Source organism: Colletotrichum higginsianum, chromosome 9 (genome assembly GCF_001672515.1).
Source record: "Colletotrichum higginsianum IMI 349063 chromosome 9, whole genome shotgun sequence".
In the NCBI taxonomy this organism is placed as follows: Eukaryota; Fungi; Ascomycota; class Sordariomycetes; order Glomerellales; family Glomerellaceae; genus Colletotrichum; species Colletotrichum higginsianum.
The window spans coordinates 2,563,209-2,576,202 of NC_030961.1; the positions used below are offsets into that span (position 1 = coordinate 2,563,209).

General features: G+C 54.7%; 4 protein-coding genes across 4 annotated transcripts; 3 read left to right on the plus strand and 1 right to left on the minus strand.

The window, feature by feature from the left end:
* Window positions 1–3,203: 3,203 nt before the first annotated feature.
* On the plus strand, window positions 3,204–5,837 carry CH63R_12987 (Glycosyltransferase family 8; the record flags this gene model as incomplete). The annotated part of the gene is made up of 6 exons (XM_018307961.1): window positions 3,204–3,242; window positions 3,327–3,354; window positions 3,412–3,518; window positions 3,593–4,177; window positions 4,248–4,750; window positions 4,802–5,837. The coding sequence occupies 6 exons, from the start codon at window positions 3,204–3,206 to the stop codon at window positions 5,835–5,837; spliced, it is 2,298 nt and encodes a 765-aa protein (XP_018152378.1).
* Window positions 5,838–6,445: 608 nt separating this feature from the next.
* Window positions 6,446–9,108, minus strand: CH63R_12988 (Ring finger protein; the record flags this gene model as incomplete). Its single annotated transcript, XM_018307962.1, has 4 exons — window positions 6,446–8,085; window positions 8,133–8,823; window positions 8,887–8,991; window positions 9,085–9,108. The coding sequence occupies 4 exons, from the start codon at window positions 9,106–9,108 to the stop codon at window positions 6,446–6,448; spliced, it is 2,460 nt and encodes an 819-aa protein (XP_018152379.1).
* A 581-nt stretch (window positions 9,109–9,689) lies between these two features.
* CH63R_12989 (Carboxymuconolactone decarboxylase) lies at window positions 9,690–10,527 on the plus strand (the record flags this gene model as incomplete). Its single annotated transcript, XM_018307963.1, has 2 exons — window positions 9,690–9,962; window positions 10,015–10,527. 2 exons carry the CDS (start codon window positions 9,690–9,692, stop codon window positions 10,525–10,527), a joined length of 786 nt encoding a protein of 261 aa, XP_018152380.1.
* Window positions 10,528–12,226: 1,699 nt separating this feature from the next.
* CH63R_12990 (uncharacterized protein) lies at window positions 12,227–12,845 on the plus strand (the record flags this gene model as incomplete). Its single annotated transcript, XM_018307964.1, has 2 exons — window positions 12,227–12,457; window positions 12,657–12,845. 2 exons carry the CDS (start codon window positions 12,227–12,229, stop codon window positions 12,843–12,845), a joined length of 420 nt encoding a protein of 139 aa, XP_018152381.1.
* Window positions 12,846–12,994: the final 149 nt, after the last annotated feature.

Consider the following 12,994-nt stretch of genomic DNA (forward strand, 5'->3'; position numbering starts at 1 on the left):
GACGTGTGTTTCCCACAATGTCGTGATGTTCAAGCCAACGTCACGCACCTGAGATCCAGGCAGTACATTGCAGCAGAGCAGAGGATGAGAAGTCTTGGAGGCGGGTAGCGATGGAATGAAGGGCAGCGTGGATGGAACGAAACCGGACAATTGAGATATGTGGTTGAAACCCGCTCTAAAGACTGGGAACAGGTCGGGTCGAAATAACGAACCCCCCCCCTTCGGCTGACTTACAATCGTGAGCAGCCTCTGTAGTTCAGAAGCCAAAATGCTTTGACGTGAGGGGTGGATATCCTCACTCAAAGCACGGCGGTGACCGGGTGCATGGATTTCCATGGCGAGGGAGCGCACAAACTGGTTGGCTACCTTAGTAGTAATGCAGTGTCTGGGTAGGTGGGCGGGTCGGCAAAGTTAGGATATCTGAACTGCCGCAAGAGGGACGATGAGGTGACGGGGAATTTCGGTTTCGTAAGGGACGCAGCAGTATGACGAGATTTGGATCGCCAGATAAGACCAGCGACTGTAAACTGGCCGTGACAGTCCTCATCTTGCTCTCCTGGTGGTTTTCCTGGGAGCATCCTCCTATCTTGTCCTGTCCACGTCTTGATCATGAAAGGGAGGGAGGGAGAGTTCACCACTGAACAGGAGCAAAAAGGGCTCCAAGCGCCACAGCTAGCCAGATCCAAACAGGGATCGTCGTTGCGATAGAAGCTGCTGTTGCAGCTTACTGTTGGCTGGATGGAACGAGCTTTTTTGGCTTCACGTCATCGTCCTCTTTGCACCGGATGCGGGGAGCTTCGCTGAACGAAGTGCACCTTCCCCACTGGACCGAGCTTCAAGAGTTCCGATCGTAAGATGGGGCGGACGGCTGTTGGGGAAAGCGGCGGCACGTGAGCGGGTGGTGTAACACCTCATGGCCCACGGGTCGGCCAAGGATGGCGATGGCGGCTTGAGATGGGCTATGCGCGACGAAACCTTTGTGGCTCTTTGATGTGTGTTCACCACCAAATTACCAAGCGACCCAGTAGATGGCTACATCGGACGATTAGAATAGGTCTCGGGAGGTAACACAGCATGCCATTGGAAGCTACGGAAGGAAATTGGCGATGGAAGAACCAGTGTAATAAGATGTTGCGTTTCCGTACCTACCCTACGTACCTCGAGCTGAGTGAGCTCGGAAATCAAAAAGTAATCCATCTGTCTTCATTTCTTTTTCTAATAAAGTTAATACGCCGCACACACGACATTGGACTTGGGTACATACTTGTTTCTTGGGTACTTATTCGTACCTCGGCAAGGGAAAAGACGATTCTCTCTAGATGGCCTGTCTTGCGAAGCATTTGGTGTGGCTTTGGCATATTGCAAAGGGCCTTGAAGACCGTCTACGGTTCCCAACAACTTCTTGCGAGCTCTACGACTACATTGTCCGGGGCCAAACCCCCTGCTTCCGGACTAGCTCCAATCTCATTTCTTCTTATCGTCAACTTAATGCACAACAGCGGAGGTGACCGCCGGCGATGGCAAATTGTGGGAGATGCCAGGAGTGACCGAGGAGAGAGCCCCGAAAGTCGGCAAGAATGGTCTAATATCCGTATATCTGAGTCGTGTGTGTGTGTGTGTGTGTGTGTGTGTGTGTGTGTGTGGCCGTACGACACCGCGGTCATGGCCCGCTTGTTTCTGGAATTCCCCAAAGCAGGGTAATGAAGTGGAAAACATGACCCTGCCTCGTTGCCGCCGAGACTAGACGGGTAAAGATGAACTATGGTATGACAAGAAGGTAGTTGGGACCAGACCCAATCCCAAAAGGAGCCTTGCTATGCTGTGAACCTGCATGGGCATGGTACAGACTGGTCGGGGCTTCCAGACACGAAGGCGCAAGGACCCTATCCGCCTCTCTACGTCAGACGTCAGACCGTAAAACGTCGTCTCAGCTTTCGCTCCTGTCCTTCCCTGGGTATTTTCCTTCCTCTTCTTCTTTTCATTGTCAAAGAAAAAAGGGCAAGAAAGAAAAGAAGACCAAAGGTTCGGCTCCGTAGACCATCTCCGACTCGATATCTTGGCGCTCCGATAAAGGTGGAGGAGAAAGACTTCGTCCTGCTGTCCCTACAACATCCATAGCCTGTCCTCATCGTATCGTCAACCGCTGTCATCTCACCCAGCTGTCATCACCCACATTGCAATTTCCATTGCTGCAACAGCTTCGCTAGCATTGCTTCCAACGACCCACGCCATCTGTTCTGTCCTATCCGAACTCACACCGTCCTACTGGGACCCCGGTCGCGCATCGACGGCTTCCTTGCTAACGAGGGATCCGTATAGGCACTTGCACCGTCTACCTTTATTTAGCTGTCCGCAGCTCACCGACTTCTCTCATTGGTATCCTGTCTGTCCTCCAATTTCTGTGCGATTCTCCTCTTCTTGTCTTGCTGCACAATGACCGGAGCCAGCCTCTTCTTTTACGGGAAGAGAAGATGTCACAGCTCAAATATCGCGACTGACACCGTGTTCCCGCTAATGTTATCATTATGAGCCACAGACCGCACACAGGCTGATTTAATTGTCTAGACCTGGCCCGTCTTGTCTGCGCGCGCATGCCTGTCCGCGACAGAGGCATCGACGACCCTCTCTTACTTTCACACTCTTAATTAGATAACCGAGCGCTAGTGACGTTCTCTTCTGGTTCTCTCGTTCCTCCCTTCTTCGGGGTTTTTCTTTCATTGTTCAGGCAGTCATCCTCGTTGCCATATTCTGTCTTCTTTCCATTCATTTACAACGTCAACTTCCTCATTTGGGGGACACAGGGGGATATCACACCAAGTCCTCGCCATCGACATACACTCACATTACGTATCTTTTGAACTGCAAGGTAACCCCCTGTCCCACGCTTGCTGCGTGCCCACTTCCGCTGCCCCCTACCACCTGGGCCACCTCCACGCCTCCCTCACTCTCCGCACCTCGCACCTGGGCGGGACCTGAACCTAGACCAGCCTAGGACCTCGAATTCGACGCACGGTTCGCCATTTCCGCCACACCCATCTGCCAGCCGTCACCTTTACAACTTATTTTGCTCTGCACCACCCACCGCTTGACGGAATACATCTGTATTGTACTGCTCATGGCCATTCGCTGACAACAATATCTTGCCATTGCCTTTTTGATACTGCCTTCTAGAATCTTGTGTCTTGAATCACTCCACATACACAATGGCGACGCTAAGTAAAGGCGAACAAGTCTATGCAACGGTTCGTGGGCCTAAACCGTCATCGCGAATCCCGAGGACGGGACGGGCGAAAGTAAACAAAGAGCTAACCGCCACTTTCGCATAGCTTCTGTTGAACGACACCTACCTCCCAGGTTAGCCCAATGCCCCCAGTTGGCTTTTTAACCCTCAGCTAACATGAATGCGACCAGGCGCATTGGTTCTCGCTCATTCTCTGCGCGATGCTGGTACCTCCAAACAGCTGGTGGTCCTGGTTACCCTCGACACCGTTTCCGCCGAGGTCATCACCGAGCTCAGGGTGAGTTACCAGCGACTCATGTCTTCGCCTTTCAATGGCCTCCCGGATGGTACGCTGATATACCTCTGCTTTAGGCCATCTACGATCATGTCATTCCTGTCCCGCGCATACGCAATTCCCGACCCGCTAACCTGTACCTGATGAACCGGCCTGACCTGCATTCGGCCTTCACCAAGGTCAACCTCTGGAGGCAGACTCAATTCTCTAAGATTGTCTACATCGATGCCGACGTTGTCGCCTACCGAGCCCCCGACGAGCTATTCGACGTCAATGCCCCCTTTTCCGCTGCGCCTGACATCGGATGGCCGGACCTTTTCAATACGGGTGTTATGGTTCTGAAACCCAACATGGGAGACTACTATGCTCTCATGGCGATGGCTGAGAGGGGCATCTCCTTCGATGGTGCCGATCAGGGTCTTTTGAATATGCACTTTAAGAACACGTACAACCGCATCAGCTTTACGTACAACGTGACGCCCTCGGCGCATTACCAATACGTCCCCGCCTACCGACACTTCCAATCGAGCATCAACATGGTGCATTTTATCGGTCCCGACAAGCCCTGGTTTCAAGGCCGACAGGCAAGCAAAGGAGACTCACCGTTCGAAGACATGATCGGGAGATGGTGGGCTGTCTACGACCGACATTACAGAGTTGCCGTGAGTTTTCTTTTACTTTGGGGGCTTTTTCACAGCCGCCATGGCGGAACAAAAGCTTACGTCCGATTAGGAAACGGCTCTTGCTTCCCTGCCTGAGCAGCAGCAGCATCATCAGGAACAACAGGCTTCTGAGATCGTACAGTACTTTACTAAGGGTGAATTCCAGCCGCAGTCACAGGCCGTGCAAGCAGCATCATCGGGTGAGCATCCTCACGGGACGCAAGTCTCCTACAGTCGCGGTAGCACACACTTCCAGATGCCACCACCCCTTTTTTCGGGCCACGAGGTTCATGGTTCTCCCCGCCACAATGCTCATGACCCTGGCTCGTCCCGGCTGCCCCCACATCGTGAGCCGCCGCACGTTGACCATGATGAAAAATCCCAGCCTGAGATCGCGTATCAGGCTGGCCTACCCTTTCCCCCTCCCAGCGAGTCGTTAAGTGGTTTTGCTGGAACGCAGGCTGAGGCTCGATCAGAGCAGGTTTCAGCGCATCAGCGGCGGAGTCCAACACCACCACCCGTAGAGCAGACGCGAGAGCCAAGCCCTCCTCCGCCAGCATGGGATGCTCAAAGGTTCGTCTGACACTGCTTTTTTCTTCCGAGCTGGGCGCTAACTTGGCCTAGACAACCACCGCCAGCAGATTCGAGGCCCGAGGCGCTCAACTTCCCCTCGCAGACTTACGAGATGTCTCAAGACCCTGCTCCGTTTGTGCCCCCCGAGCGATATCCGAGTCCCCCGAGAAACATGTGGTACGAGGTTCCGAAGCAAAAGCCAAACCAGAAGCCTCGACCTCTCTTCCCATGGGAAATCAACCAGCCCAAGCCGACCAGAGTTTTTACCGCAGGTCAGGCTGAATCAGAAGCGGATGAGTCTTCGAGCGCACCGACTAGTGAGCAGGCGACATTGTCCGTATCCCAGGCTTCCGCTGAGCCGTCTTGTGTAGGATCGTCGGCGACTGGCCAGAAGAGCGAGCCCAGCACCCCAGCCACCCCAACCATCAGAGTCAGCCCATCAGACCCTTGGACTACTTTCGCACGCACAAATGCCTGGGACGAAGTACCCGAGATTGAGCGCTACGTTGAGGGTCTTCAAAAGCATCATCGTGGAAAGAGCCAGGGCTCAGTGGGCCTCTCTGGTGAGACGACGGTAAAGGAGCATGGGCTCAAGCTTACCGACTTCCCAAGTGTTGTCGAACGACCGAGTCTTCCAGTCACTCCTGCACCCATCCGTCGACCAAAGTTCTGGGGTGGTGGCCCTGGACCTGGCGACGGTGATGACGACGAGGAGCTGCCGGTGGCCGACGGCGTGCCGCCGCAGTCGGACTGGGTATGTGTGCATGGAATTCGGTGGACTCCTGCAGACTGTCTTTGCGAATTGACTAACAAACTTTGGCGTTCCAAGGACCCTTCGGCACAGCTTCAGAAACTGGCTAAGCAGCAGTCAGAAGCTTTGCTGAAGAAGCTTGGTGGTGGTGAAGGTGGTCCCGAGGGTGTGAGTCGCGAGATCCCAGCACGTTCCCTACCATTTGGTTCGGAGGGTGTCATTTCACCTACTTATGTTGCGCAGTCATCTGGAGGGGTAGTGCTTAGTCCGCAGCCGGTAAAAGGCAGCGCGACCACGAGCGCTTTGCGCAATTTGAGTGGGGAGCAGGCACCATAAACAACTGCGGCAACCCCGGCGCCCGTCAGTTTCCAGGCACCGTCTGGGAAAAGGGCGAAGAGACATCGCTGGAGGGAAACGCCGGGTTTGTACGTGAAGGGACACGATGTGCTCGATGCGTGAAGGTGAAGAATGCATCATGAGGCGCCAGCGTTTCTGTCTAATGTTTAATTTATCCATCAGGAATACTCAAGCATACGAGGGATGAGAGAACTGGTGGCATTTCCAGGCGGGGAAGGGGGCCGTTGTAGTACATTAGTGGCCGTGTTCACATGAGAGAGATGTCACAGACAGAGAAGGAATGGCGAATGTGGAGACAGCTGGCGAGCGGTAATATACGATACACCTTTTGACGCGTTTTCTGTCCGGTTGCGCCGGTTGCGAGACAAGGCATGTTATTAGCAGTTCCACCACCATCGCATCTCCATGTGCGACTCGTCAATGGTCTGAAGACATCACTAGTGTAGATTGGAATCGCGCTTGGCCTTGTGCGTCAAAAGTAATCGCTAATAGATAATCCTACAAAAGTTTGGTATGATTTTTACACCTTGAGAGAGAGCCAGAAAGACCAACCTAAACGCCGCGTAATGCCTTCTCCGCGTCCTCACTTACTCGTCATCATCGGCTTCCTCGACCGTGACGGCCCTGGCCTTGCCCTTGTTGCTGCTGCTGCCACTAGTACTATCCTCCTCCACGTTGCCCTCTCTCGCGGGAGGGGATGTTGACTTGTCGGCCGCGCTGTGAGGCGCGCTTTCATCCTGTTTAGGAACTTCGTCAACCGATGTCTCTGAGGGTGCCCTGTTGCCCAAGCTCGGTACTCCTGGTCCGTTGCCGAAGAGCTGATTCGCCCCGCCCCAGTTGGGCAGTACGGGATTCGGAGCGAGAACAGGTGGAGACTGGGTCTGGGCTATGGTGATGCTGGGACCTGAAACGGCAGGCTCTTGACGCTGCTCAGGCTCGGTGGGAAGGGCCGAGAAGCTAGTCGACTGTGCAGGATTGGATTCTGAATACTGAGTAGCACCAGCAACCGGTTCTTGTGCGACGGCAGCCGTCGGCTCTGACTGATGCGTGACCTCGCCTGATACCGAGGGTGTCGGCTCGGGAAACGGTTGGGATCCCGGGGCGCCCTCGATGCGTTGAAGGGGCAAGAGAGACCACCCAGGAGGAATAACCACGCCTTCAGGAAGCTCTGGACTACCGGCAGGAATCGCGTTTGAGTGGTTCGCGGCTCCGTGTCTAGTCACCACGGGCCCACTCACCCGCAACCCCGGGTGGATTGGAAGCTGAGACAAGGACATCGCGGGAAGAGAAAATTGCTGGTTGTGTCCCAAGTTGACGGCATTCGGTGCCGGTCCCCCATTCAGGGGCGCAGTTTGCGCCTGTTCTGATTGCTGTTGTAATTGACGGATGCGACCTAGCTCTGCAGTCAGGAGCTGGAGCGTCTGTAATTCTTGATGCATACTCTGGAGAGATGCGACCTCCCGCTGAATCATGTGTTCAAGTTGATGTATTTGCTGGCGAATTGCCGGCATACTGTTGCCGCCTGGTGGTTGAGCGGCTGGCGTGAAGGGGCCGGCAGGGGCTCCTTGTGCGAGGGGCATAGGAATTGCCTCTGCGGGGATGCCCATTTGCTGGGCCAACTGTTGCATGTTCTCTCCCTGGGCGAACCCGAGACGAATGGGACCTAGCTGGAATACGCGAGCCGCTCCATTGCGAGGTGCTTGTTGGGCCGGCTGAGGGCCAGGCGCAAGACCGGCTGCGTTGTCGGCCGGCTGTTGCTGACCAACCGGAGCTGCGGCAGCAACTCCCAGTCCGCCAAGACCGATTCTGGCGAGCCTGGCATCCCGGTTCTGCGGCGCTGCAGCATTGTCATTGACCACAACAGGGCTTCGGCAGGTAGGGCAAACTTGTTGGCGCTCGAGCCAGCTCTTGAGGCACCCAAAGTGCAGGATGTGTCCACAGGGTAGCTTCTTGGGCCGTATACGCTCGACAGTCCCGTTGCTGGGATCCCAGGGCCGCATCTCCTCTCGGCAAATGATGCAGGTATCTTCTCGTGCAAGCTCTTCCTGTGTAGCGTCGGGATATTTGTTCATATCCTCGACAGCCTTGCGATAGCGCCAGAGCGCAGATCCCCTCTTGATGACGGATCTGGCGGTCATAAAAAGGTCCCGCATGATGTGGATGGGCAGGCCGTAGAACGTGAGTAGGATGCCGAAGAAGACCAAATAAATGACGAGCTTGACGCAATCTGGAAGCTATCAGAATATGGTCACGGTGGTGAAAGACTGCACTTACCAGCAATGAGGTCAAGGATCAAAATCCATTGTCCCTTTGCCTCCCATCCCGGAACCTCGATGTCCATCTCATCGATGTCCTCCTCACGGGGCAGATCAGTCTGATCCTCGCCCGATGATCCACCGTCGTGCTCTCTCTGGCGGATAAGTTCTTCGCGCTCTTCACGAACCTGTCTTCTTCTCTCCTCCAGTCGGTGTCTCGTTTGCGTCTTGACAATGTTCTGCTCCACAATCGAAACCATGTAGCGGATTCCTGTCCGCGCGGAGCACGTCGCCAGAACAGCGAACTCGAAGAGAAACATGACCATCATGTTTGGTCGTGCTTGTTGGATGACGGTCGTTACGGTATATCGAAGGAGCCAGGTATCGTACAACAGGCTTAATAAGAGCGAAATACTGAGTCGAGTGTGGAAAAGACCGGGATTTGCGGGAGGTTGCTGCTCGAGAACTTCAACACGGCCATCACCGATCCAGCCCCAGACCTTGCCTGTAACCAGAGCAGTGAACATGACAAGAAACCATGCACCGATCTCCTCCCGAAATATCGTCATCGCAAGACATGTTTCGGTAATAGCGAACCAGGCTTTTTCGGAGAGCTGCTCGACCTCGACTTGTCGCAGCGGGCCGTACAGGAGCCGTTGCAGACCGTAGATTAGAACGCCGTAGATGAGGTAGATGAAGTTGACCAAGACCTGTAGCCCATGTCAGTTGTTTGGGTTCCTCACGGGGTCGCCAACAGAACTGTTGCAGCGTACCAGTAAGCAGAAGTTGCTCTGCGCCAAATAAACCATGGCCGAATAAAAGTTCGCTCGTTGATGGAAGGCCGACACGACGACCGAGGCCGCCAGAGCCGTGGATACCTGTGTCAAAAGTCAGCGAGCTACGACGGAGGCATGGTGGGCAGAGATGGAGCTATGCAAACGGAGCTGGAGAGCTCCCAGGGCTAAACCTACCCCTGCGTACCACGCGAGCCTCATCGTGATTTGAGATGGGCTAATAGCACGGGATGCGGTAATGTAGAGTGAGGGTGACCCTCAAGTGCCCATGATGTTGATGCAGGCCCAAGGAAAATCCGGATGCGCGGTGTTTGCGTGGCACGTCGGAGCTTGTGGTTGATGCCACGTTAGTGACAAGCATTCAATCCAACTGTGGTGGATTACCTGAGCAGTGACGCCACAGTATCCAACCAGCTAGCGCAGGAAGGTGAGGGACGTAGCACGTGAGGGTTCTTTGGAGCGGAGCTTCGGAAGCAGCTTGAGCCGACGCCGACGCCGGTTCTGGGCGCCAGTTCACCGTCGGCCGGGATTTTGCCGAAGCTCCGATCAGATCTATCTGTCTTCAGTGCAGTAAAGTAACTGACACTATCCGATTGACTGCCAACAAAAGTTTGTGTCTCTCACTGGGTTCTTCTGATTGCATTGACTGGCAAGGCCTAGTGAAGCGTGAAGCGTGAGGCGAGAAGCTTCCCCCCACCAGCGTTTGCGGAGACTTTTGAAGATGACCACCTCCCTTTTGTGAACTCCAGTTCGGCATCACGAGGTATCACGCCGAAGGTGAAATGGCATCAACTTTGACGCCGATTGCCACGCCGGCGCTTCTAGCATCGATACGGAGTCGGCCGCATGTACCAAAGCATGCTTGGTACTTCGTTGCTGCCACGACATTGGCTATACTGAACCGACCAGATGAAATACCGCAGGTCTATCAGCATGTCATGACACATGGAGTCGGTCCTGAAGACATCAAGCCGGACCCGGATGAACAACGTGAGATTTTAAGAAAGCTACGGGAGGCGCTCATCAAAGCATCCGCGGTTGGAGGTATGCCCAAGGTATTGTCCGAGCGTGCACTGACAACGGGGAATATTCATTGACACGAGGCAGACGATCAATTCATTGATGGAGCTCAAAAAGGTCACGCCTCAGCATCTTCTGGATGAGCCGCGAGAATCTGACAGCCATATAACTTCTTCTCCAACCGCACGACATGTGGACATGTATGAGACACCTCCATCCGAGGTCCTGCAGCGAGGTCATGACTTCTGGAACCTCATATACGGCAAGATATCAAAACGCATCTTGAGTCAGATGGACAGATGCGGCACAGAGGACCTAGGCCTGACTGTCCGTCTGATGTATGGGCACATTCTGAGCAATACTAACGTGCTATCGCCCGTGGAGACGTCGTACGTCCTCATTGCTGGACTTATACCACAGGATGTGAACCCTCAACTCAAGGGACACCTCCGAGGCGCAATCAATGGCGGTGCTTCTGTCGAGGAGGTGAGGGCCGTCAGAGGTATCGTCATGGACATTTGCGAAGCTTCGGGCATGAGGCGGCTTAGTGACGATGGCTCGGGTGGGCTGGGATGGCGATCCGAGGTGGCCACTGTGTGATCATTCGAGTGTACGCCGACGTGTGAGTTTCCCACCAAGCGATTGCAAAGACGCGCGAAATGCGACGAACGAGGGACGAGTCTCGCTGGCGCAGGATACCGTTAGACTGGCGGCAATTTGCCGATAAGACCCAAGGCGATAGACAACCTCGGCTCAGCTATGGTATACAAACGTATTACAACATGGGCCAAAGATGTCCTACCAAGTTACCTGTTTGTATACCTCGCGATACCGGAGATGAGGCTGAACTCGTACCTAAAGGGATTCCGCACAACAGGAATTGATTCCGCAATAGGCGAGAGCGGAAGGCGGATTGCCCAGCACGGCGAGCAGGGCGAAGCTTGCCGGTCCACATGCGCTGCCACCCAAGCGGCCGAGTTGAAACGCAATACTGTGTTCCCGTGATGGTAGACTGTGATGCGATGGGGCAGAAAAGTATCCTGCGGGCATGGGGCATACGGCCGTACCTAGTGTAGTGTACGGAAGCAAGCACCCTTGAAGGACGGAACCCCGGGGGGCGGGGGCGAAGTTGTTGATGTCGAAACGCTTGCCTCAAGCGACCGACATGAACATGGGGGAAAGACAGGCCTGCCACGGTCGTGCAAACCCCCCCACCTTCTACAATAGAGATTGGCGCTGGGTTCCCGAACCATACGACGGGGTCGCGGTGGAGTATGAACACTAAAGGAAGGTTGTGGTGTTTGTACGGATATCTTGAAGGACGTGTTGCTGTTGGCTTGACCCATACGGCGGGCAACAGGTCCCCGCGGGGAAAAGAGGGAAGACAGGAAGAAGCAATCATAAACAAAAAGGCGAAGGCATCGCCGTCCCGAGTTCCCCCAAAGGTCACGAGGACGATGGGTTTCTGGATGGCAAAGTTTTAGCCAAAACAACATCGTCTTTTGTAGTTAGTGTAGACGATATGGATAGATGTAACAACAGCAATAACAACAGCAGCGTCTGAATCAGACATTCGCTCAGAAACACATTGCATTTTTTTATCTGGCCCTCCCCTCAACCGTGGAGAGAGCGGACAAGGCAGCCAGCCACCAAAGGAGTTATTGGGTGTGATCGTGTTGTCGGCGTCACTCGAGGGGGGGGGAGGGGCATTAAGATCTTCGCTAGGGCTCAGCCAAAGGAAGCGCTGGTAAGAAATGATAGCAAGATTGGCGTGCTGATCTTCCTACGTCCCACTGGACTGCCTCCTATCCCGTTCAAGATCACAGATGGCCAACGCTGCAAGGTATTCGTGACGTCTTTCCCCCTCCTTGTTTTTCGTCACCACACCACTGTTATGGACTGTAGCTAGGTGCTGATACGCGCGCTCGATGAGGGCATGCACTCGGGAGAGGGGCCACGTCGGCGACCATTGTTCCTAATTCGCAGCAATTAATTTCGGAAGCGTCTTCGTCCGAGAGCACATCCATGCCACTCCCACTCCTCTCTCTCTTTTTCTTCAGGCCGGGGGCCCTCCTCCAACCAAGGTCTCTTCAACTCATAGCATCCGTCGCTCGCTCCGAATCGTAGATTGTTCACTGCAAGCGATTGGGCAAGACGGCGGGACCAGAAGGTACCTGCCTTGACTTCCTGATGGGCGAGCCTCGCCGCCGCCCCCGGATCACCATCATCATATCTTGCCTGTTTGGATCTGCTGTAGTTGCACCGCTGCAAGGAAGGAAACTATCGAGTCGGTCTCGTCATGATCGTCGAGGCGTCCATGTCTCTCGCCGACGACTGGATACACCGCCCCCCCGGTCTCGATCTTCGATTTCTCGACTCAGCTCAGCCTCCGCGGTCAGCAGGCATCACTCGCCTCCGGAATGGATCATCCATGGGGCATCTCATATCGCGCCTCCCAACCCCGTTCACTCCTGCAGCATCCGGGCGTGGAAAGGCGGACCCCCCCCCACCTGCTGCGATGCTGGGTCCCGTCAGTCTGGACACCGGGACCCGGGAGTACGGTTATGGCAGATGGATATGTGCCTGTGATGGGGTTTCTTCTTTGTTATCCGACGCCTGAGAATTGCCGCACTGTTGTCGAGACATTTTGGTGCACTTGGGACGGCATTCGACCCGTGTCTTCACTTAAGTTCAAGCAAGCAATGCACCGTCTTCGCAAACCACGGCAGATATGCCGTCAATGGACGGCTGGGTCTGAGGCCGTCGTCGAGAGATACAGCATGTCGCTAGTCATCCCATCCCCCTTGACCGTCCCTTTCGTTGACAGTCCCCGCGGAGATGAGTGGCTGTACGGTACGCCACCACCCAACAATGCGTTGGAAAGGAAGTTTCGCACAAAGAACGCCCGGCGACACTAGCATCTCAGAGGCCATGTTGGCCATCGACTTCCATCAAAAGCCAGGGCGTAGAACCAGAGCCAAGGAATGAGACAATGAACTCAACGACACATACCGAAACGCCCAACTGTCTCGCGGCGCTTTCTGGATCATCCATTGTGCCCAGGAGT